The sequence below is a fragment of the Asterias amurensis genome, chromosome 14, assembly GCF_032118995.1.
Source record: "Asterias amurensis chromosome 14, ASM3211899v1".
Classification (NCBI taxonomy): Eukaryota; Metazoa; Echinodermata; class Asteroidea; order Forcipulatida; family Asteriidae; genus Asterias; species Asterias amurensis.
Genome location: NC_092661.1, coordinates 12,888,133 through 12,913,249, shown reverse-complemented (window position 1 = coordinate 12,913,249; position 25,117 = coordinate 12,888,133). Strand labels below are relative to the sequence as shown.

The 25,117-nt window shown below is 39.7% G+C and overlaps 2 protein-coding genes across 2 annotated transcripts in view; both read right to left on the bottom strand.

Annotated features, from left to right (window-relative positions):
• Positions 1–2,277, bottom strand: part of LOC139946714 (uncharacterized) — a 66,501-nt gene extending 64,224 nt beyond the window's left edge. The window contains exon 1 of the mRNA XM_071944366.1: positions 2,060–2,277. The gene's annotated coding sequence lies outside the window, so the exon portion shown is untranslated. The remainder of the gene's footprint in view (positions 1–2,059) is intronic.
• Positions 2,278–5,563: 3,286 nt separating this feature from the next.
• The window catches only part of LOC139946715 (uncharacterized), a 28,233-nt gene continuing 8,679 nt past the window's right edge, over positions 5,564–25,117 (bottom strand). Inside the window, exons 10-38 of the mRNA XM_071944367.1 lie at positions 24,670–24,735; positions 24,031–24,233; positions 23,644–23,738; positions 22,996–23,126; positions 22,475–22,678; positions 21,937–22,010; positions 20,996–21,106; positions 20,314–20,484; positions 19,677–19,817; positions 19,067–19,148; positions 18,832–18,971; positions 17,828–18,226; positions 17,011–17,287; positions 16,182–16,308; positions 15,607–15,761; positions 15,111–15,224; positions 14,593–14,727; positions 14,232–14,297; positions 13,506–13,571; positions 12,953–13,164; positions 12,251–12,342; positions 11,293–11,429; positions 10,500–10,703; positions 9,867–9,943; positions 9,389–9,496; positions 8,567–8,737; positions 7,839–7,979; positions 7,582–7,663; positions 5,564–7,149 (exon numbers count right to left, since the gene is read on the bottom strand). Of these exons, the coding sequence (XP_071800468.1) occupies positions 7,006–7,149; positions 7,582–7,663; positions 7,839–7,979; positions 8,567–8,737; positions 9,389–9,496; positions 9,867–9,943; positions 10,500–10,703; positions 11,293–11,429; positions 12,251–12,342; positions 12,953–13,164; positions 13,506–13,571; positions 14,232–14,297; positions 14,593–14,727; positions 15,111–15,224; positions 15,607–15,761; positions 16,182–16,308; positions 17,011–17,287; positions 17,828–18,226; positions 18,832–18,971; positions 19,067–19,148; positions 19,677–19,817; positions 20,314–20,484; positions 20,996–21,106; positions 21,937–22,010; positions 22,475–22,678; positions 22,996–23,126; positions 23,644–23,738; positions 24,031–24,233; positions 24,670–24,735 (4,125 nt within the window). The 3' untranslated portion in view covers positions 5,564–7,005. The remainder of the gene's footprint in view (positions 7,150–7,581; positions 7,664–7,838; positions 7,980–8,566; positions 8,738–9,388; positions 9,497–9,866; positions 9,944–10,499; positions 10,704–11,292; positions 11,430–12,250; positions 12,343–12,952; positions 13,165–13,505; positions 13,572–14,231; positions 14,298–14,592; positions 14,728–15,110; positions 15,225–15,606; positions 15,762–16,181; positions 16,309–17,010; positions 17,288–17,827; positions 18,227–18,831; positions 18,972–19,066; positions 19,149–19,676; positions 19,818–20,313; positions 20,485–20,995; positions 21,107–21,936; positions 22,011–22,474; positions 22,679–22,995; positions 23,127–23,643; positions 23,739–24,030; positions 24,234–24,669; positions 24,736–25,117) is intronic.

Sequence of the window (25,117 nt, the reverse complement as noted above, 5' to 3'; positions counted from 1 at the left end):
CAAATATGTTCGTTTCCATGGCTCCATGATCGGTTTACCTCTAAGATGGCGGCTCTATAAGTTGTATTGGGAAGAAATTACCCTAAACGTTTTCTCCCCACAGCGAAAGTTCCCGATGTTCAGTTTAAGATTGTAGCGTGCAACTATCACTGCAATTAACGTAACCCCTGAATTCCAGGGACATGAAAAGTCAAATTTGTAATGGTTAAAGCAGTGAACCAGGCGCAGCGACGTGTTCGAGGTTGGTGGGGGTTGAGATTTACGATTGTATGTCTCCCTTGAACTTTGTGTGTTAAAGGCAAGGTTATCGTGTAGTTTCTGTCAAAATAATGCTGATTTATAGGCAAAAGTACATAAAAGGTTATACAATAAAGCTAAGTTTTCATTTGAAAGTTTCAGTGTTGAACATTAATTTGCCTGCTGGCTGGTAGTGAGAACAGCGTAAAACTGTCGTTTCCATCCACGTTTAGAAATGTCGGGTACCAGCCGCATAATGTGTCAATATAAAAAATTTAGCAGGATGTCGGCTACCTTTGCAATTTTTATATAACGAGCAGGCTTTTGGATAAAAATTACAATTTCTCCGTTTCTGGGCTCTTTTACTTTTAGACTTTATACGAAAGTATGGCCCTACAAGGGCCAAATTTTATAGAGTTGCTAAAGAAGAAAATATTGCTTGAAGAATTGTCTGCTAAGCAGAGATGAGCAGGACACCAGTCACAATTTGTACGTGTCACATTGTAGTTTGGCTGGTAAACTTTATATTGGTAAGCATAATTTTGTTGTGCTTATCTACTTTTTGTGCTTTTAAGCAGCTCTATATAATTGGGGCAGGGGTCAAAGACAACAATTGCCCTGGCAGAAGGTATCTAGCCAAAACGACTCAAAGGTATAAACACTAAACATGTTTTTGTAGTGTTGCTAGATAGCATTATGCCAAATGGACTTTATCTATTCTCTTGCAACAGTATACGTTTCTGTTTTGACTCATCAGGTTTTTGAAACGCTAATTTGGAACTACTGCAGATTGCGTTGTCTTACTTTTGATTTGAAGAAAGGCCGCACACCTCACTGTATAGGTGTTACTTGTTTTGATTTATGTGGACATTTTTGACACAAAATAAAAAGTTTCCCGTATGACCAATGCAGTGTCGACATGCCTTCAAGAAAGGCATTAACGCAGACAAGATCAGTCCTGTTGTAAAACAAAAGAAATGTAACTGGTGTACTGCTAATTGTTGCTGAGCAAAAAGTTGCTGGCAAACTTTCCGTTTTTTACACACATTTTTACAAACAAAAATTCGCATTTAGGTAAAATTATTGAGGTAATATTTTAATTCATTACCAATGAAAAAAGTGGTGGCAGGATATGGAAACTTGTTCAAGTTGCTTAATAAAGTTATCTGCTTTAGGTAGCTCTATGAATCTGGGCCCAGGAAGGGGAGTTCCCGACACGGAGGAACAAAGTCCAAAGCTTTTACGGCAGTCTGTGTGAACACATCGCTCCCCTCCACATCCCTACCAGCCCGTTATCTCAAAGCTAATCAATGATAATCTAATGAATATGCTAAGCGATGCTTTACGTCACATAATAAAACCATTCCACCAGAAGTACAGACACCTTTTAGTATTCTACATTCTACATTCTACTAGCGCATACCTTGGGGATTATAGGCTTTAAGTAAAATGCAACAAGTTAATAAGCAAAATATGCAAGGTTACACTTATGGAGCTAGAATGAAACTGGATACTTCGAATTTATTCTTGACTTCCAGTCTAATCATAGACCAAAGAGGAAGAAATAGAAGCCCATATAGAGTAAGGACAGATGAGCAGACCAACCTTGTTCCAATGCTAGTTCGTTAAACTCACAGGTGCCACATGGCAATGCAACTGAGGGCTCAACTCCCGGGGGCCAAGTTGTTTACACCTTTTAACCTTGTTCAGAGACGCGTGGCATGGTGAAGCAATACTTGAAACATAATAATAACAACATAGGGAGTACAACATAAACTCAGAGGACAACAAAATAGGCATAAAATGAAAAAAAATTACTCACAAGTGCAGATCTTCACAGAAGTTAATCCAAGCTCTTAACGGTGGCACAGTCTAATTCTTTCGGATAGCACTGAAGTTCGGTTCTCCGTTACTTTCGCAGGGCAATAAAGTCCAATCCTTCCCCTGGGTAAATGCGGTGATTTACGGCGATAGTTTGGGCCACCACTGGGGGAATCACACGGGGGGATTACAGCTCCACTGTACCGTCTGCTACCACTGGTCCCGTGGGCTGATCTGGCGTACGAATCATTGGTGCAGTGTATGCTTTTATTTTGGGAGATACTACGGAGCCCCAAAGATGACATCGATGAACTCGGTTGTAAATAACATCAAACAAAATTCCCACACACAAATCATACGTAACATAATGAATCAAACACAAAAATGTATTATATGGTTGAAAGGAACTTGACTGTATCCGCCACTTTTTAAATCGCTATGAAGTGAACATTATAATTTCTCAAATGAGAGCCTTGTTGCGATGAGTGAAAAATTGTGGCATGTTACGTAAATTTTTCCCCAACCTTCCCCCTTTTGCCACAGAAGAAGGGAGTGGGCATGGACTTGGTTTGAGATCCTTGCACTGTGCTGGGGGAGGCATGGGTTGTCAGTCAAACTTCGTACGCCAAGCATCTTGGCATAGTTGGAATGACTGCCGCGTCCTGACCGTAGAGGGCGCACAGTCTACGACCAAATTTCTTTCCTGTCTTTTAGAAGTCCCCTTAGGGAATCCGTAGCCCATCGTCACTCAACACAAGTTGTAAAACTCATACGGCAAATATTAGCTCTTTTGGGTTATCATTAAAGATGCACTCAGAGTTCAGAAAATAATTATTTGGTCAAGCTGACGTCAGCAAACCCCATGGAAGCTATTGTTTGAGTATGTAAGCTGGAATTTGGCTGGTCCAAACCAATTGTCACACAAACAATAGCAATGAGAACAATCTGTAGATGTTGTTGGTTGGAACATGGAGGAAGAAAATGTTGGGAAAACTCTTCTCGGCCTGATATAAGTCGATATTTTGTTACCTCCGTGGAAGAAATAATGGGTCTTTGCTCGTCATAAGGCATTGGAGCTATAAAAAGGTAACCTACTCTCTTGTCTGGTCCTTCCTATATGAGTTTTCATCGATGAACACACGTACCAGTTTTATTGTAGAATCCAAACAGAGAGTTTCCTTTGTAAAAGTTTCGTATGTGAGTTTATGGTCGGTTTTTAAAGCGTAAAGTATATTATGCATAATCTGAAATATCACTTTGGACCTTATTAATATAGAACACTCACCTTTGGACGTAATGACCTTGGAGACAAATTCAGTTTAATATAGAGCTCCATTCACCATAATAATTCGATAAACTTAAAGGCACTGGACATTTTTTGTTATTGCTCAAAATACTGGCATAAAAACTTACTTAAACGAGCAAAGGAGAGCTGTGGATCGTATCAAACATTGTGAGACACGGCTCCCTCATTTAACGTTGCTTTTGAAAAGGAGGCTGGAAATAATTTCTCACCAAAATATTTGAATATGAAAAGAAGACTTTAGGACTAAAGCCTTTTCACACATTTGTGCGACAAGGGTGTTTTTCTTTCATTCTTTTCTAGCAACTTTGTTGACGATTTCAGCCCAAATTGTTGTTATACCATGCATATATTGAGATACACCATGGAGGTAGAATGGATATACCAAGTGAGAATACTGGTCCTTGACATTTACCAAACGTGACCATACATTGTCTTGAAAACAATTCAATTAATCGAATCATAAGAATTCCGTTACGAGCTGATAAAATACCACTTCGTGTATACTGTTTTGACCAATTTCCCTCCCGTTTTAAATGAAAGAACCTACCCAACAGTTATTCCGTAAGCTGCTAAAGTAACACCCGTCCTGCCCTTTAATACAATTTACAGGTAAAAATAACCTGACCTTTGCACTTAACCTAATACTGTGGAGCACGATGAATTGTATAATGTTATAAAATGTGGTATAAGGTTTGTTGTTAAATCAGGTGGACAATCATTCATTCGTAACCATTTCAATGTGATATACAAAGTCTAGCCTAAAAATGCTTTTACATGCCAAGGGGGTCTAGTGGGCCATTTCTGGGTCTGGTTAAAACCAAAACTAGTCATAAAATGGGATATTGAACTGAACTGAACTGACACAAAAATTTGATATCAGCTAACAGATTCTGTGCTAGTTTGACATATTTCTGCCTTTTTTGACACAGATTCAAGGTCATATTTACCGAGAAGTTGGTCACGCCCCCTGGGGCCGAAACCGTGTTAATTTCTGACCTGGCAGTTTTGAGGGTCATCTATTTTTTTCTCACATCACACCCGTTATTACTGTGTTTAAAAAAAACCTTATAGACCCGCCCAGAAGTTGCACGATTTATGCAAAGATTGGGGTAACCTGCCTGTATATATGACGCCATTTGAAGCTCCTTTATGAACACCTCTCCGACTTGGCCCTTCTAAAGAAACTTGCAGATGAGAGTCAAATTGTGTCTGAATAGAACCATCTATGTGACATCATTTATGGGTGATTATCGGCATATTGGTCGATTTTTAAAACCCTATAGGCTGTAAGGCACTAGCCAATCAGTAGTGTCATCAAAATTTATTAACAACTCATGGTGCTGAAGAGGAAACCATTTAACCATGATACCGTAAGCAAAACGCTGCAAAACTGCGGTGTGTTAGTTTGATTCTCTTTGTGTATATTTCTACCTGTGGTATCACCAACAAGTCATTCCCATTACCATGCCTATGGTGAAACTAAAACACTTTGTCGGAGTTTCCATTTATCAGATTCATAGAGATTCATTTGAAACCCCCCGTTGGCAGTGCAATAAAAACATAAAATTTACAAAAGCATTACGTGTGCCCATGGTTAGACGTTATACAATCTCAAACATGACAACGCAATATTTCTTATAGGTTGAATCATACATAAGCCAGTCCCAGTGTGTATTATCACAGCCTGCATTTTTAATGGGCCCATATTTTGATTATCTTTTTATGATTGCCTTCAACCACTTAATGTTATCTTTGGAAGCACACATATGAACCAATAAACAAAGATAAAGAGAGATGATTTCGCTCCTAGAACGGACTGACACAGAAGCGCGATAGTTGTACGATACCACTAAACGGCTTATCAGTGAACGGGCAAATAGTTATAAATAATTAAAGGGACTGTCCATGGACTCCATATTGTGTGTAGATTTTGCATGTATTCTGGTGCTGAGGTGTCGTAGACCTTAACTCAAGCCGTTAATGGGTGTAATAATCCCCAAGTGAGGTTTTAGCGCATCCGAGTTCATTGGCCCTGGGGTGGATTTCACAAAAGTAGTCCTAACTTAGGACTAAGAGATAGGACTGGTCCCAAGTTAGGACCAGTAACTCATCCTAACTTACGACTGGTCCTATCTCTTAGCATTGCCTAAGACTAGTCCTAAGTTAGGACTACCTTTAGTGAAATCCACCCCTGAACAATTCTGAGTCACGAAGTCAGTTAATACGAGTCAGTGAGACCTATTTTGAGTTAGTTAGACACGAAATTAGTGTCACAAGGACCTGGCAATAGACTGTGCAAGTCTCGCATGTAGCGAAAACGAGAACTTAATTCGAAAAAAAGTATATTTCTGTACAAAACCAAATTGTATTGAAATTGTTATTTGTTAAAAAATTCTTAAAGATTATTATTTTTAACGTACTTTTTGTATAATTATTATTTTAATTCGTGTACATAATAATTGTTTTGTTTAAATTAACGTAAATATTATACATTTATCGGGACGAGGATCGCTGTTCGACATCGACCTGGATGGTTTTTCTAACAAACCCCATTTGTGAATCACGTCCAATTGGTGCGATCATCACATAGGTTCAGCGATAATGGGAACGTCAGTTGGGTAATATTCTTAATTGTTTAGAGTAAACCGGAAACTGGAGGTCAAGTTTTTTTCTTTAGTTTTCTTCGTTAATTTGTTGAATTGATTTTACTTTTCTGTTTTTAATCACTTATTTTTACATTCCCAAGAGCATATTCACTTTTTAGAGTCATAACTTATGTTAAACTAAACTTATTGACAGAACAAAATCTCCCCAACATAAAACTCCATTAGGTTGGGACCACAATGGTCCCGGAAGTTCAATTTCTCGCGAGACTTGCACAGTCTATGGGTGAAAACGTACACAAAGTCCAAGTTAAATTTAAATCTACTGTGTTAATTCTACTCAGGAAGTGCGTGACAAGATGACTGTTGGTGGCGCACTCTACTTTTGTTTTCCCACCGTTGCACTGACATCGCTGCAACTGTTGGCTGCAACTTTCTCAAGAACTTTCAAAAAGAGATGCTTAAACTTCGTGCATTTTTTATTCATTTACCACCGTTTCCCATTGAAAAAAGGAGTAGATATTTCATCAAAGGAAACGTTTTTTTATAGAATGAATCAACTTTTGTATTAATCTAAATGCGAATAACTTAAACTTGAATTACTTAAATTTCTATCTTCTGATCATCTGCTAATTGAGTTTCATCATCTAACACTTTACTTCGGGCACAAATGTGTAATAGGAGTAATAACAATGCAATAAAGGTAACACAAAGAGAAAATGATTTCATGATAAAAAATATGAGTTGCACAAGGTATGCTCAATAAAATATTATCTTAAAACTCAAAACTTTATGTTGATATACAGCCACTAAAAGTACGATGGTTCATAATTTTTTTTTCCGAACCATAATCTTTTAAAATCTTTAAAAAGTAAAGAAAGAGTTGAACTTCCCGCATTCTGGGGGTATCTACATAGTACAGCAAGAGAAGGACATACAATCTATATTAACTCTAACAAATTGATTGTATACATCAATTCTTTGTAGTAACTTTTTGTCACGACGGGAGGGAAACAAATGATTGCAGTGTCACAAAGTTTACCCGGCATTTTCTAGCCATTCTGTAACTCCATGCAGGTGTCTGTCCGCCCATTCGATGTTGGACTTTATTTCTACCACTGCCTCATAGAACTGCGTCTTCCAATCCTCTGCATCAGGATGATCTTCAAAAAAATGCTCCACCTGTTGAATATTCAAACAATTACTGACCTTTGACATTGTCGCACATACAACAAGCATTATGCACAGTACACGAAGCAGCAGACCAGCCGCAAAAGTACAGTAAGTTTTGATTGCTGGAGTATGTAGCCGACAAACTATACGTCACATCATAGCAGACCAATCATAACGCAGATATTGAAAGCTATAATATGTGACTGCAAGTTTATTCACTGATGTATTGGTCTGTGGGCCAGTGCCAGTGTTTACCCTTTGGGTAGACTGGTCCCCTGTCTGTTCCACAATGCTGCCTCGAGGTGTGACGTCGGACTACTATTCGGGGATCTTCGTTATGATCTCATTTTCCCTGTTTCACTCTACATAAGGGCTCGTCTTTAAAAAAAGACAAGCATATTTTTATGTTTTGATGTGAGCAGTCATCGTCAATTAACCTACCTCCATCAGTTTCTCTCTTGTGGTGAATCCAGAAGTGGTTTTTCCAATAATGTTCGAGTAGGAGTATCTGCTGTGACCAAAACTGCAAGAAACATAAATGCAATCAATTGGACCATATTAATAAGCGTCATCTACCGCAGTTCTACTTTGGAAACCGAGTAGAGTTTACGAAGTCAATCAAGCTGTCAAGATAGATACCACGATGTACTTTACATTTAACATGCAATACATTTCAGAAATTATTCAATTTGACTTACTTCTCCAAGAAGAAGCCCACGTTAGACTTGTAGAAGTCCCACGCCAGTTCTCTTCCCAGTGGGTTAGCGGCAACTCCCGCTAAGGCTGTGCCTCCGTGACCTCTACTTGTGATGCTGCTGTTGAGTATCAGCTCCAAGTACCTTCATACCAAAAATTGAATAAAAATTGTTGTTTTAAAGGGTCTTTGTAACTTCTGTAGGACAAATAACACAATGTCCACAGATTTACACTAAACTTACACAGTTTGAAGATAATGATAGAAGAAAGCTTTCCTGAAAATATTACGTGCTGAGGTGCTGTAGTTTTTGGAAAATGAGTAAAACAATGTCATGAAAATAATTTTCGTCTCATGAGACGAAAATTATTTTAATCATTTACAAACCTATTTTCATGACATCTTTTTACTCATTTCTCAAAAACTACAGCACCTCAGTAAGTAATATTTGAAGGGAAGCTTTCCACTATCATTATCTTTAAACCCTGTAAGTTTAATGTAAATCTATGGACATTTTGAAAACGTACCCAAATCCTTTATAGTGATGGGATATCAAATGATGTGTTGTAGCAAATGTTCAGCAAGTTATGTGCACGGAAATTGGGAGTCGGAGCTGTTTGGTATAGCCGAAGTTCGTTTTTCCGGTTTTGGCGGGTTTTTTTTAAGGGGGGGGGGGGCTGGGGGTAAGGGGGTTAAATTCAGATTCTTATATAAAAACGAAAAGGTACTCACCGGCTCAATGTAGCCTCGTCCCTGCTACACGCCAAGGCTTCACTGATTGCATAAGCCCGTGATGAATCAGTGCTGTGGTTTGAATACACCATAAAAGCATCATCCCAGTCGGCCCGGCTGCCCCCAGCAATGCCCGCACATAGGACGTTGGTTTTCATATAGGGATGTATACTGCAACAGAGTGTATGGCAAAAATTGTATCTAGTCAAACAAAGTATAACTGGCACGCTCTTAAATGAGATATAACTCAGAATTGTGACCCACCCCGCACCATGACACGCTTTGGCGATGGGTTTAGGTTTTGTCGGTCATAGATCCAACACTTTGGAACAAGCTATACCTATCAGGTGACACCTTCATTTGACACTTTTAATCCTTCTCTTTTTACAACCTGATAAGTCTGGTTAGAGGCTTGCTCAAGGCAGTCGATTTATTCATTCTGGAAAAACAAACCGCCGCTGTAAAAACCCACCCTTATCCACATTGTACACTGTGCCTAAGATGTGTGTGACCAAATCACACGACATGACGCCCCGGTACGCTATTTCCGCATGCGTCGGCCGTCGGATGCGGATAAATGGTACGAGTGCGGATGACTTGTGCACAGTATAGTAGTCGGTCGGTCGGCGTTGAGCGATGTGACAATGTATGACACACACTACGCATAGTGTATACGGGTGTTTTACGAGCGGCGTCGTTTCGGAGTGAATAATGCGACTGCCTTGAGCAAGGCTATGTCTGGTTAAAGCGCTTAGAAACATTCTTATTTTGGTATTGTATAAATGTTGCTACTATTGTTACTATGAAATATTTCATACTTACTAAAAGTAGGCATCCGCGAGCCACTGTCTGAACAGATCGGCAGCCGTTGATGTGCAGGTTTCAACATTATACAAACATGCAATGGCAGTGATACATGTTCGCGTCTGCCTGCATAGGTGAACAAAGGGTACAAGACAACAATGTCAAGTGTGAATTCAAACTCTGGTGAAAATAAAGAGTGATTTGTTTCATGAAAAGAATTCAGACACGAATTAATTGCCGAATTGTCTTGAAAATAAAAACGAATGTCGGTCTGAAAAACAGACACACGAACGAACGAAAACAACACAAACAACAACAACAAAGCATCTTCCGAATTCCTCCATCATTCCATTACAGTTCATTGCAAAACTTTTAAGTTAACAAACATTTTAGCAAGCAATTTATTTGTAGTCCCTTCATAAAGACTATACCTGGACGCCGTTAGTGAATGTACTTTGTTAACTTTACAAAAAGGAAAAAAATAAGCTGAACTAACTCCCCAATGATGTCGCCCTCTTCAATCTCCCACCCGGTGACGTCATACATTGGGGTGACCAGATCTTTTATGTATGCCTGAAAGAACAAATTTTAATACAGTCAAAGATAAAACAGCACTTTGAACTTTGAAGTGTTGTTCGTATCTATAATGTTAATGAATTTCTCAAAAAAAAAAAACCACTCTGAAATCTCCACTCTGAAATCTCCTTCCTTGGCAGGTACACTTTTTACCTGGGTTCAAAGTCAGTTTGACCCATTTCCCGGTCACTTTGACCCAGATATGAGTCAGGCCCTAAGGAGCTCGGATCCGGTAGTTCGTAGAGTGCATATAATATGTTGAGAATTACTTTCATTTTAATTATGTCATAATTGAGGTGTTTTTTTTTTAAACCCTTAAGCCCGGTTCATACTTCATGCGAACGCGAATGCGAAGCGAATTTGACGTGAATGTGACGTCACACCCTCCTTTCGCAGCGATTATTCGCAAGGGAGTAGAGCAGAGGGCAACTGCTGTGAATTGTTCGTTGCGAATTTGTGACGTCAAGATTCGCTTCGCATTCGCACTCGCAGGAAGTATGAACCGGGCTTAATTCTCATGAATTTGATGATAAAGTTATGTTTAATATCTGACCTCGAAATTACTGAAACTGTCTGACATAATCAACTGTTCTCTGATGAATCTGAGGTTGACGGTCAGCATAAGCCACGGTACATATTCCCGTTCGTCTCTGAAGTATGAGATCAGCTCGAGCACGATAGCCGTGTTTAGCTCTCCAACCTTGGCGAGCTGGAAGGCATCGTTGACGATAGCGGAACGACTGTCCGTAGATATTACCTGCATACAATGGGGAGCATAAAATGTATAAGTCTGTATAAACATTATTATATACATTCAATTAAAATATAATAGAATATGTCAGCATAAATTGACACCTAAATTATTTAGCGTATAATATCGTGTTTAAACTCTTACAGCGATACGGTTTAAGAACTGTGCTTCGTACTTTTCTAAAATGTCATGTGAACAAAATTCCACCGGCACATTATTTGGCCAGGATTTAAACCCGATACTCCAACAATATAAATGCAAGGTAGAGAACAAAGGACACACCAAAATGGGGACTTTTGAAACTCTAGGTGGCAGCAGATTTACCAGATAAATTCATTGTTCTCGATAATGTGCGCATGAAAAAAACCCATGAGAAATTGACCTGAAAGTCTACTGCCACCTAGCGTCATAGAGTCTCCCATTGGAGAAATTAATGGTCTTGCCCTTTCGTAATCAACGCCTGGGCTTCGGCTCGGGCTTCGGCTTGATATCCGTTCGCCTAGTTGAATCACTCGAAGGAAATGTAGAACGCGTCTTCAAAACAAACTTATAACCAAGCCCCAAGACGTGGTTTCAGAAAGGGTCTTTTTCTCACCTGATGGTTATCAGCGAGCTGCTTAGCAAGAAGTTTCCAGTTTGTTTCGTCATAGTTTACGTGATAGAACCCTCCCTGATCAATATTCATGAGGAGCCAGTCGGCGTCTCCACCAATATCGTCTCTCTCTATCGTTACTACGACAACAAAACATAACAAAACCTACCATGAGTTTTAATTCTACGAACAGGATGATATTTTCTAAAAATTCACTATTGAAAATATTTATTCATATTATTTGACATATTACTTTTAAAACAGTTATGTGTATCCATTGAACAAAAGTGATGTTTTAATAGATGTTAAATTTGCATCGGGGATAAAGAATACTAATTTTTGGTTTTTACCCATATACACCGATGTGTGTAGCACTGTATACTCAGTACTTTCCCGAGTCCTGTGAAAAAAAGTGATGTTTGTTTTCGAACAATTTTGTTTTATAACGGCCCGGGGTACGGGTATATAAGGGTTCGTTCCACTGGCGGCTGTAACCCCCCCCCCCCCTCCCTCCCGGGTAGGCGAAGCGAACAAACGCAACTGCGACTGGTGAGCTACGCATACTGCCTATGAAACTCTTAACATATCTAGAAAAGGGCTCACAAATGCAATGCTGTTTTTGTTCTGAACAAATAAACGCAAACAAAAACAATTGTTGACTTGGGCATATGCAGAGATATGAAAAGATCGTCAAATTTATTATATATATATACAATAATTTATTAAAAAATGTCATAAGCAGCCACATGCTGAATTGCAACAATTTACAATAAAAAGGGTAAACAATACAAAATTTGATAAAAAAGTTAAACAAATTACATTAAAATTTGACATTAGAAATCTCCTGATAAAAGAAAAAAGGGACATAACCAGTTTGGAAAAAAAAATGTTACTTGTAGACAAATTGAAAGGTTAGAACTGCAAAAACTGCAATAATTATAATTATTAAGCCATCACTTACCGTTTGCTGTTGGTGACAACCATGCTAACTCCGGTGCACTAAAGTTGGGATTGGCTGATGTTACGTAGACCAGAGGCACATACCATTGATATCTGTAAAAAAAAAATTAAAAAATAAAGTACTTTGTCAATGTAACTGAAACCCTATCTACAAACACCGAGAAGAACTGGGCCCAATTTCATGGCTCTGCTTACCGCCGAATTCTGCGCTTACGATCACGATTCCCCGCTTACGTACAAGCGCCGAATTTCTGCGCTAGCCTTGTGAGCGTATAATGCCTAATAAAGTGGAGTACGCACGCGCAGAAGCCAAAGTTCGCCGCTAGCACGTGAAACACGCTTGCCGTAAGCACAGAATTCTCTGCTTCCGTAAGCGCCGATTCTGTGCTTACGGTAAGCAGAGCCGTGAAATTCTGCCCTGGTTCTTCACTTGACGATGTCTAATTTATATAAAGGAAAACAATGACTAGGTCAGATACTGAATCACAATTCACTGATTGTGTGCAATTCAAATGTTTATTAGAGAATGATAAACTGGCTGTTGCCAGCTTGGTGTTTATACCCCCCTTGTGAGAGTTTCCCGAGATTCCTGAACGTAAAGATCATCCAGACAGCCCGACAGCCAGACAGACAAGCACTAAGTTCGAAAAAGTAGGCAAAAATCGAAGCTCTAGATGGAAATAATATGAATATTGAAACTCACCCCAAATCGGGGAAATGCGTGGCTGTGACATCAGTGGTCGGGTCAGTGAGAAATCTTTTCTGAGATGCCGTAGCTGTGATCTTATCGTCACCAGAGTAGCTTCGTGATATCGTGATGACTGGATGACCAATTTGTGACAACCACGACGTCATGACTGTTCCTAGGTCCATATCATCGTCAAACTCAAGGTTGATGTTGTCTTCTATGGCTGCCTGAAATATAAAATGATACGTGTCTATCAAACAGTTATTGGTAATTGTGAACAAGCTAAAAACAGAGTCAAGTCTCTGTACTCGTAAAGTTAGTCTTGAATTATAATTTACATAACAGAAGTGTTTGGTTTTAAAACATTTTGTTGACACAGTACGTGAACATGTCACACTCTGATTAAGGAAGTTCTGGGTACCAGACCATGAAACTCAGACTGATGTCGTCACAATAATATGTTTAAAGGGACTGTGTCGTCGTGATCAAGGCAGGCTTGAAAATATGGCTAGTAATTTTGAATATGCAAAAGTGGGTTGTTTAATACACACAATTTCGATTTTCTTACGTTTTCCAAATGGATCCACAGATCGCTATTCTCTATCGAGTCGTACTGTGCTGCTCGTAATAAACTCTACATGACAAAAATAAAAACACTGGGAATATAAATAAAGACAATTAAATCATTATGTGATGTGCAGTGGGACCATTTCTTTCCTGATTGTGTTGTGTGGTGCACTGGAAACTGTGCAAACCATTTAGAGATTTACAACACCATTTACTCAGCCAGCACCCCAGCAACGGCGGCGCGTCGTGCCGCACATTCGAACATTTTGGCCCGTTGAAAAGTGCACGAGTATGTTTCATTCACAATTGAAATCAATCCCCAATGTGTTTCCCAAATAACCTGCAATGTCTAGGTCGTTTATCTGTTGGAGATTAGCACCTCGAGATCGACTATCCCTGGGAACGAAGTTGGTACGAAAAGCGACTCGCATTGTGTGGAGGTGCGTCAATTGCTCAATTGCTGTACTGCATGAAGTCAGGGTACAATGGCTTGGTCTTTTTCCCTGTGCCTTAAACACCCAGCAGGCTGGATACGTGCGCATAACAAGTCTTACTTCTATTTGTCTATCTGTTATTCATCTTATAGCTATCTATGTATTCATCTATCTATTTACATGTCATGCTGAACAAAAGCAGTTCAGAATGTGATTTGTTTAAAGATGCAGTGCTACAAAGAAAGATGAGTGTAATAAACTTCAAAAAAATCAAACATCTTGCTGATATTTACCTTCAGTCCCTTCATGAGAGTGCTTTCTCCAAGAAAATATTTGATCATGCGCAGAAGAGATGCACCCTGCATAAAGGACAAAGCATATGTAATGGACGTTGGATGTCTTGGGCGTATTTTTATGCTTTACATTTAAGATTTTAATGTCCCAATTAATGGTAAAGTATCTCCTGCTTGAGGACACAGTCATGTGCCAACAGCGACTGGAGCACAAACTCTGTTGGTCAGAAACTCCAGAGCTTGAGTCCAATGCTCTAAGCCAGGGTAGACACTCAGCCACGACACGCTACAATTCAATTTATCAAAGCACATTTAAGGCACAATATTTTTTACAGATCATGGCAATAACTCCTCAACTTACCTTGCTGTACGTGATGGTGTCAAACATAGACATGATCTCTCTTGCTCTTACGACTTCTGCAACGACCGGTCTCGAATCGACGGTACCATCAACGAGCATTGAAGTGCGGATGTCGAACGCAACAAATTTGTCCATCTTTGAAAGTAACAGAGAAGACAATTAGTGTTTGGATGGTATTTTGTTTTAAATTATCAGCAGGATATTTAGAAGCCTCTTGGCAGCTTAAATATTTAAATATGTGTCTTGACTATTCAAATATGCGTCTGAAGTATTCAAATAAAGCGACTGGACTGTTTAAATATACATCGGGAATAAACAATATGCGCCTGAAATATTCTAAAATGCGTCTGTTATATTCAAATATGCGCATGGAATATTCAAATTGTGCGACTGGAATATATTCAAATAGGCGTCTGGAATATTCATACATGCGTCATGAATATGCAAATATGCGTCTTGAATATTCAAATAAACGGAAAGGTTGAAGGGAACGTGATACCGTATAGTATATTACTTACCATTACGAAATTGGGTTCAAGTGCAGCTGTAATGGGATACTCAAAGTATCTACTAATCCCTTCATTCAACCAAAGCTCATCCCACCATTCCATGGTAACGAGGTTGCCGAACCACTATAAAGATAGACAACAACAAAATCCGTTTGTAATTACATGAGAACATTAAAAGTGCCACAACCTCGTTCGAAGTGGTGTACGATCTCGCTAGTGAGCCATACCCAGAGAAAGCCTTGCTCGCCGACGAGAGGTATCAATACGACGTGCTGCCCATGAAAGCGTGGCTCCCCCATTCTCTACAAATTCTAAATGTTTTGAGTACATACAAAACGCCATTGTATGAATGTACATGTACACGTTGTGTCCGATGATATCGTTGGTTTTGTAAAACCAATAACTGTCCCCATCCAAAGGGACAGGTTTAAGAACTACGTAGCAAGGGAAATGAACCAGGTAAGTCTGCTGCCACCTAGCGTTCTAAAAGTCAAATACAACTTGCCTGATGTACCAACTCGTGGGCTATTGTTGTGTACACCATTTGCTTCTCGATAGCCGTTGTCACTCCTTCCCGAACCAGCATAACGTTGCTACGGTACGATACTAAGCCCCAGTGCTCCATTGCAAGTGCAGGAAACCGAGGCAAGGCTACCATATCTATAAGATGAAAAAAACGAGTACAAAAGGCACGATGAAACAACAAACTAAAGATTTTGTATTTTCCGTTTACGAAAGATTCAATCATAAGCATATTTAATAGCATTCGCGCGGTCAGAGCAGAGTAGAGCAGTGTGGCAACCAGAATAGTTCCACTCGGAACTCTTGCACTCTTGCCCCTTAAAATAACATCGACAAAATGCAGAAATAAAAGGTTCGAAGCATGTTTTTGTTACCGCATTTAACCAACTGAAAATCGGTTAAATCAGAAGGCCAGGGCAGTGCATCTGTCGACGGTGGTATATGGATTTATTCTATCCCCAAAGCCCAGTCCATAACGGTAAACAATTGTACTAATTGAGCAAAAAGTAAAGGCGAAAAAGAGTTAATTCATTGTTTTAAATCAGATACAAAACTTACCAAGTTTCGCCATTGGATATTTAACCTCCATCCCAAAATAGTCATCGAGAAAATCCAGTATGGCCGCTCCCTTCTCAAGAGCGTAGTCAGTTTGGTTGATCAATTCCTCTGGAGCCCAGACACCGAACTGAAAAAAAGAAGAAGAAGAAAAAAGGTTGACAAACACTTTATGATCGCGGGCGACAACAAGCAATGTTATTCATCACTTAACATTGGAGACATTTTTTTTACAATCTAAAAAAGAGAGAGTCGAAAAGAGAGACTCCTAAATTTCCCCACGTATCAGCATTTTGTTTTGGCCTGGTGCATGCTGTCCTCCAACCACGAGCTCCCAGAGCTATTTTCGCTTGAATTTTTTTCTTCTTACAGCTCCTTCTTCTTGCAGCTCCTTAATAAAGCGTTAAAGACACTGGACACTGTTGGTAATTGTAAAAGAACAGTCGTGTCACTTGGTGTATCTCAACATATGCACCAACAAATTAAAAACCTGTGAAACTTTGAGCTCAATCGGTCGCCGAAGTTCCGAGATATTAATGAAAGGAAACACCCTTGTCACACAAATTTGTGTGCTTTCAGATGCTTGATTCGAGACCCCAAATTCTAAATCTGAGGTCTCGAAATGAAATTCGTGGAAAATTACTTCTTTCTCAAAAACTCACGGTACTTTAGAGGGAACCGTTTCTCACAATGTTTTATACCATCAACAGCTCCCCATTACTTGTAACCAAATAAGGTTTTATGCTAATAATAATTTTGAGTAATAACCAATAGTGTCCACTGCCTTTAAATTTCGGCAGAATATAATTGTAAAAGTGCCAGAACTACTCACTTTGATACCGTTTGCAGTGGTTGTAAACTTGGCTTTATAATCACTAATGACAAAACACACGAGATACGTCGACATTTTAACCGTTTCTACAAACGTAGATTTGATCCATCCACCACTGAGTACTTCATCGTCTCCACTCTTGGCCGAGTTGGCGAGGGCGTGGTACTCGGGTTGGTGCTCCAGGGTGATGGTGAATGTTGCTTTCATGGCCGGCTCGTCGAAACACGGGAATGCTTTACGGGCGTTGTATGCGGCGAATAGTGTGGTTGCCATTATTCTGAAATTAAAAATATCAAAACTAAATCATTACAGATATCATTAATATGTTTTTTTTATATCAATGTATGTACACAGCAGCAGCATAATTTTTTCTTGAACGTAGGGTCATAGATTGGTTGTTGTGAAAGTAGCTAGCACCAATTATAGGATTTTTTCAAGACAGGTTTTACCATCAACAGCTGCAGTGCTTCTCGCAAAGTAAGTTTTTTTTGTGACGAGGTGAGGTTTGCGGTAGCACTATGTGTAATTTTCGTTTGAGTAGTGTTGGTTCTGTAAAGAACCGGTTAGGTGGTTGACAACTCAAGTTTAAAGTTTTTATAGACGTAGTTTAAGAGCACCAATCTATGGGTGCGTTCGTGTAGCTTCCCTGGGTCGACCCCGGTGTGTGGCGGTTTTTTTCCCAGGACGAACGTGTGCAGATAATTACCCACGTTCGTCCTGGGAAAAAAAAACACCACACACCGGGGGTCGACCCAGGGAAGCTAAACGAACGCACCCTATAAGTATCAATCTATATGACCTTTACGAATCAAAGTACCTTTGCTCCCCATAGTCAGTGCCTTGGTATGTCAACCAATAGATACCTTGTTGATCGCTAAAGAGCGGGCCATTGAAATCCAGATACAGATTGTACTTCTCACCAGCAACCAAGTACGAGTTTAGTTCCACCACGAGGTACTCGTTCCCAGGGTACAGCCACTCCTTGGATATAGTCGGGGAGTGACCCCCGGCAGCGTGGGTCAACACGACACCTTCTGTGATGTTGAGTCTTCTCGTATGGAGTAAAATGACGTCAGTCTTCAGCTGACATTCGATGAGAATGTTGACGGATCCGTTGAAGGTGAACTTGGTCAGGTCAGTTCGAAGCTTGAGGTCATAGTTCACGGGGGTCACATCTTTGGGTAGACGGAAATTGAGCCAAGGACCGGATTCATCCCTGCGATGTGAATTTTTTTGAAGTATGAAATCTTGACAATTTTATGTTCAAGTTTTTACGTATATTACTGACTATAAGGTTAGGTTTACACCAACAAGGGCCAAATCTCATAAACCGATTTAACAGAAAACGATGCATGGCAATTTGCTTGAACTTTAAATAGCATTTCGGGCTGGTAACACGTTTCTGGTCAGCAATATTTGTCTGTAATTAACAAATTGTGTGTACTCACAGGCTTTGTGAGGATTAGATCTAAGTGGGCCGGTGTCAATTGTATGAGCACATAATTTTCAGCACGTCAAAACTAACCTTCACAACTCTGGAACCTGGGATAAATTTTACAAAGAGTTAAAATTGATTTTAACTGCAGATGAATCTTAATTGCTAAGCAAAGTGTGATGTCACAATACAAATCATTATGGCAATGATAACAACGCATCTTTAAGATCCGAAGTGCTTAGTGAAATCGAGCCCCGACCTTCGTATTTAATAGATGGAGTGGTCCAGTGAAGAGTATCAAGGTGTCCTCCAAGGCACTACATAAAAGTGAAATAACAAAGATTTTTAACAGAAGTATGATGAACAAATTCAAATTCAATACTTACACAGCAGCCTTGAGCCACCGAGCAACATCTTCGTAGTTCTGTTCAATCCATCGGATGTTACCCTTGACTACCGCAACGGCCTCAGTAAGAGCACTCTTACCATTCCCTTGATCGGGATGATCTTCTATGAACCTTTCCAGCTGTTGAATAATGATAATAAACCTCTTTGTTTAATAAAAGCCGATGATGGTCTCTGGAATAGAATTATTGCATCTAGTTTAAAATCATGTCTCACCGAATGCAGCTCAAAGGGAGTGTTGAGATGGGATGTTACACCGCCGATTATTCTCTTCAGTAAGAATACAGTATCGCCGTATCTGCATTAAACAAAATAGTTGATGGGAAGGTATACGTTTGGTAATCACTCTTAAAATTAGTGGCTATGATAACTTTTTGTTAAAAAAGGCAGCGTTTGTTTATAAAAAGCCATTTTGAAACTATTGACGCCCTTATTACGCCCTAATGTGGTTGTGTAAAAAAAAAATATCGGTTTCATGGTCCAAATTTTTAATCTGAGAAGCGTTACTGTCAGTAACATTTCTCAGATTGTGTATTCTAATTTAGAATTACTCTTCCTGCTTTGACATATTATTCCCTCCGGATTTTCGGCGATATCTCCAAAAACGCGACCTCAAAAACAATCGAACAATTCCAAAAAACAAAGCAGGTAAATATTTTCCAAAATATATGATTTTTTTAAATAGAATATTTATAAATTCCATACTAAATCCAACATTGTATTAATTTGTAGCATTCTTTTAAAAATAAGAACAATATCTAACGATCGAAGCCCATAATGTTTGCCAATTTAGGAGGTAACGTACACAAAACAGTTGTTAACTTACACAGTTCTGAAGAAGTCCCAATTGGCCCTAAAGAAGTCCCAGGCTAAAGGGAGCCCCACAGGGTTACCAGCGACGGCAATAATGACATCTACTCCGTCCTGAGATCGAATGGTGCCGTGATTGAGAATGTAGTGTAGAAACCTACGTCATGAAAAATACATTCCAAATGAATTAATCCAGTTGTCGTTTTGAATTCTAAGAAAGCGCATTGCCGCCACATGAAGTTTTTTCTCCCTCTTTTATCGTGTATGTACACGATAACTTATTGTGTACGTACACAATAACTTATCGTGTACATACATGATAAGTTATCGTGTATGTACACGACCAGTTTTTGGACTTATCAAGTACGTACAGGATAAGTTTGGATTTATCGTGAACGTACACGATAATTTATTATTATTATTATTATTACTATTACATTGAATTTGGTCACAAATGTTTTTGCTCTTTGTTTATCAACAATGGAAATCCAAGGTGTAACTCAAATTGCGATTTGGTCAATGGGATCTATTTCCTTTTGAAACTCCAATGTAAAATTTACCCGGATTTGTAATCCCAGTGGACCTGACCTAGATCAGGGGTCGAACTTTGACCCTTACTTGAACTTTGATCCTAATTAAACTTTGACCCTTACGTGTTAAGTATCCATGGTTTCTGGCTGCACGCCATTGCCGCCAGCAGCCTGGCCCTTGCAGATGCTGGAGTGTTGGGGTTTCTGTAGACGTCAAAAGCAAAGTCCCACTCGTCTTGTCCACCTGCTGCGATGGCTGAGCAGTACACTGTAGGTTGAATGTCTGGATGAACTCTGAAGTAGCAAAGTTAGAGAAGACGGTGGGGACAAGACAATGTCTTAAGCTACCAAACTGAACAGCACTTCTTAAACGGAACGACGTTTCTATCGAGACCCAGATCATTTCATTTTACTTTTACAGTTCAGGTTTAGTTTACTTTCCTTCTAAATTAATCAAACTGGTGGAAGAAGTCTGATCAAGTTAATATGCAAAACCACAATCCCTGATAACAATTCTTATGGTCATGTCACACGAGGCAACTTACGAATAACCAGCTCTTGGCAATCTCCAAGAATTTAAATGTTCACCTAATATTCTTGGGGATCATACGGCATCGTTAGACAAAATAATGGCTCATGTGCTACCTAATTGGTCCTGTAGCATGCACCGTAGTTGGTTGCATCGAAGTTGCCAGTAAAAATTGCCTCAATTGGGTGACAAGGCCATCGCCTTCCAATTTTGTTATATTTTTTTTTTATCAATTATGCTTCGGTCAATAATTCCTTAAAGTGTGCTTAAACTTACACTGTGCGTTCGGGAGTCATCATCCACTGAGCGTAGTGTTTAATGGACGTCTCAATACAATCTTCATTTCCATATCTGCAAGCCATACTTATTGCCTCTGCTCGACTCATTCTGCAAAGAAGTATTGGGATCGAATTGTAACCAGTGTGTAATGTGGAATAATATACGCCTCTCTTAATATTTATGCATGAAGTACGTCACAATGATAACCCAACACGAGGCTATGGGCACCAGCGCAAGTGGTGGCGAACGTGCGCCCATATAGCCTCATTTGAGGTAAGAATTATGACGTCATGCATACATACTATGAGAGGCGTATAGGAGGTGTAAACAACGTATAGTGTTGTGTAATCAAAACGCAGCTTATTATGCGCAGTTGGGTGTAATGGAGGACTTTTGGGACAAAAGTTGACAGCAGGGGTCGATTTCAAAAAAGCAACAGGGGCCTACATTCCATCGTAAGAAAAATTGTCAGTATCACCATAGTGATTTGTATTGTGACATTACACATTACTATAATCAACTATGATTGATTTGCATATTAAGATCAACCTTGGCTCTTTGTGAAATCGGCCCCAGACTTACCAGGTAAATTCTTTGCTCTCGGTGCATGTGCGCATACTCAGAACGTTGTAAACAATGGAAAATTACCTGGTCAAAATATCCCATAGACCTTATGCATTGACGTCATCCAGCGGCCATCTTTTAGTGGAAAAACGGTGACGAAACATTCGAAACGCACAGATTTGTACGCGTGGCGCACAGGATTGGCCAATGAACAACCTCCTTTTGACCTCTAGGTGAGGGCGCCCTACTGAAATGACGTCATGTGCATAAAGTCTATTACGTACTCTTACGAGGACATTTGATTTTGAATTATACAATGAAGAAACCAAAACGAGATTGGTTCGTTTTCCGATCTGTTTGGTTTTGAAACAAACCGTGTTAGATGGTTCCCTGTGTTGTCCCAACCAACGAACTTGTAAAATGGCGTAACTTGTTCTTTCATGTATTTCTAAAATAAGAAAGAGTGTACACAAACAAATAACTCAATGATATAAATACATCGTAAAACTCATTCATCAACAATGGTGGTATTTAAGTATTCAGAGAAACACCAAGTTGATCAACATATTATTTACGGGGTGTATAGATGTCTCGAGGTGACCAATACACCAAAAGAATTCCTGACTTGATCCAATCTTGATTCTGAATTTGAAAGACCTGAACATTTACAGAAAATAACATTACTCGACAATGATTTTAAATACACCTGAACTACACTGAATTAAGCTACACGTTATTACAGGGTTACAGAAAATGTCAATTATTTCTAGCTTCCTATTAATTTCGCACCGGCTATCTTTTGGGTGCATCAACAATCTGTTTTTAATCTTACACCCACAAAAATACAAAACACACTTTCTGTTTGTTTCGGGTGTATTATTTTTCCTCACTTCTGAGGTATTATTTTAATACCTTGAAGTTTCCAAATGCTCTTTTCCGCTGTAGGTTTTTATCGATGCTACTCAGTGCACCTTTAACGGCTTGCCACGGCACGAAGTCTCTCTCTTCCTTCAGGTAGGTGGTCATGTCAAAGGCTTGACTTTGACTGATCTCAGAGGCTTCGGCCAAACTGAAGGCATCGCTGATCAGGGATGCTCGACTAGCTGTGGATATTGCCTTTAAAACAGTGGAGAAACAAAACAAATTAATGGTAGCTCCATCTAAGTGAGTGGCAAAAATAAAACATCATTTTCATATGGCAATTGTCAGAGTAAAAACACCCTTTTTCCAACAGCAACTCACACGTGTTATCTCCGTAATTACCTATGAAAAATAGGCCAGAATCAAACATCCCTTTTCCTGCCGCAACTCACACCTGTTATCTCCAAGCAGTGGGTTCCTTAACCAACCAGCAGGGCTGCTGACTGCCCCGGGCAAATTAATTTGAAAAAGACAGACTGGAATAGAGGTAAAGGCGGGCGCTTGAAACTCACCTCATGATTTGAGTCGAGCTGAGCTTTGATCAACTCCCAATTCTGGTCATCGTAGTTGACTCTGTAGATTCCTCTCTGATCGATGTTCAGCAGTAACCAATCAGTGCTGCTCCCAGGTGTCTCTATGGTAACTGTATAAACAAATATACATTAGACTGCTAACTATAGACGCCTCGGAAGCAAATACAGTGGTTTGTAGAATATATCGAATACCCGAGTTCCGGGTTCTGGGGACCTGAACCAATTCTGTCCCGGAAAGTGATTTTAGATATTGATTGGATTAACTCGGCCTCGACATCAGTTTCACCCATTTCTGAAGCATTATGACACGGACTGCAGTCATACTGACCCCCAAATGAGTGAGGCCACACGCAACCCGGATCCGAGTCCAGTCTGACCTGGAAGTTTTTAAGTGTGTTACTGTCTAAAAGTATTTTCTATACAGCTGGTGGCATAAAGGGGGCATGTCTCGTTAAGAAAACCACATGTCCCCACTGAGGAGTACACTCAACGAGCCACTACTCTATCTCAACATGGAAAAGTTTCACGATCTGAACTCCTTACTGCTCGGTCCTTGATTTGTTTTACCAAGCCTGTCTTAGTTACTCTTTATCTCTTAAGCTGTATGTCTGCTGTTCTCAGACTTACCATATTCATCTTCCGGTCTGATCCATTTTGAGTCTGGTGACTCAAAGTCAGGACTACTGCTGGTTGTGTAAGTTAGAGGCACATACCACACATAACTGAATATCAAAACAAAAAGTACATAATACAGTTTTCAACGTGTCCATTGTGCTTGGCAGATTACAAAGGTTTTGTGGTTTTAGACCTCATCAACAAACCCCGAACAACTCTCGCATATATATTCTACAAACACCAAAAACATAAAGTATGTTATACAATATTAAACATGTCCATTGTGTTTGGCAGATATACAAGGAAAACTCATTATTTTGACACGTCATTCAAACCCTGAATAACGTTCCAATAAATTCTACATCACAGAGAAATAGCCAAATTAGGGCTGCAGCTCACCCCAAGTCTGAATACTTCGTAGTGGTGTTAGACGTGGGATCAGACAGGAAGCGTTTCTGCTCCACTCTGGCCGTAATCTGACCATTGCCAGTGTAGTCTCGCTCCACTTTGATGACGGGAAAACCCATCTGATGCATCCAGGTTTTCATGACGGTCGCTAAGTCCATCTCGTCTCCTAAGAAGACGTTGTCTTCCGTCATTGCCTGTAAATTATTTACAGAGAATTCATTTAACTGGCAACTCCAATGTAATCTTAGGGTTCATGACACTTGATGCAACTATTACTGGCAACCAACTAATGTGCATGCAAATTGAACACTTTGGTAGCACATGAGTGAGTTTTTAAACCAATTTTTTCCTGCAATACCAAACAAAAATAATGTGAACGTTCAAATGTGAATGCCTTTTCCTTTTATTATTAGATATTGCATTGAATTGGTTGCCTGCAAGCTTCGCGTGACTAGGCGCTTATGATGCTTCGAATGCAAAACCTAACCTTTAACCTTAATCCACCAAGATGGGTTTTCTCTCAACCACCGCTTCTTCTAAGAAGAGAGTAGTGCCTGTAACCTGGATGTCTTCTCATATTCCTCACTATACACATGTTAATATCTTATTTTGTTTTTCTTTTCTAAATACCTTGTCAAGATGAAACCACAGGTCACTAGTCACGGCTCCATTGTACGCAAAGGAACTCAGATAGTACTGCAAAAGAAAACAAGAAAACTGGCTAAAGTCATCTAAAAACGCCCGGTTCAGAAATGACCAGGATGGGTCCCGGGCTTGGGGCTGATCCATCTGGGTCTTGCTGATATGAAAACTGGTTATAAATGGGGATTTGAGATCGGATTCTGCTTCAGTTTGACCTCATCATTTTGACACAGATTCAGGGTCATACTGATCCTATGGGTGCTTTCGATTATCATCAAACAGCTTTGACTAGCTTTGACGTCATTCCAGGGGCTCACCCGAGTCAGCCCCAAGTGCCCTGTTTGTGGAGTGGGTCACTTAGGGGCTGGCCCAGGTGCATGACGTCACCACGATAGGGTGGGTGATTGTTCGATTAGCTCTTGTCAGGGGCTCACCC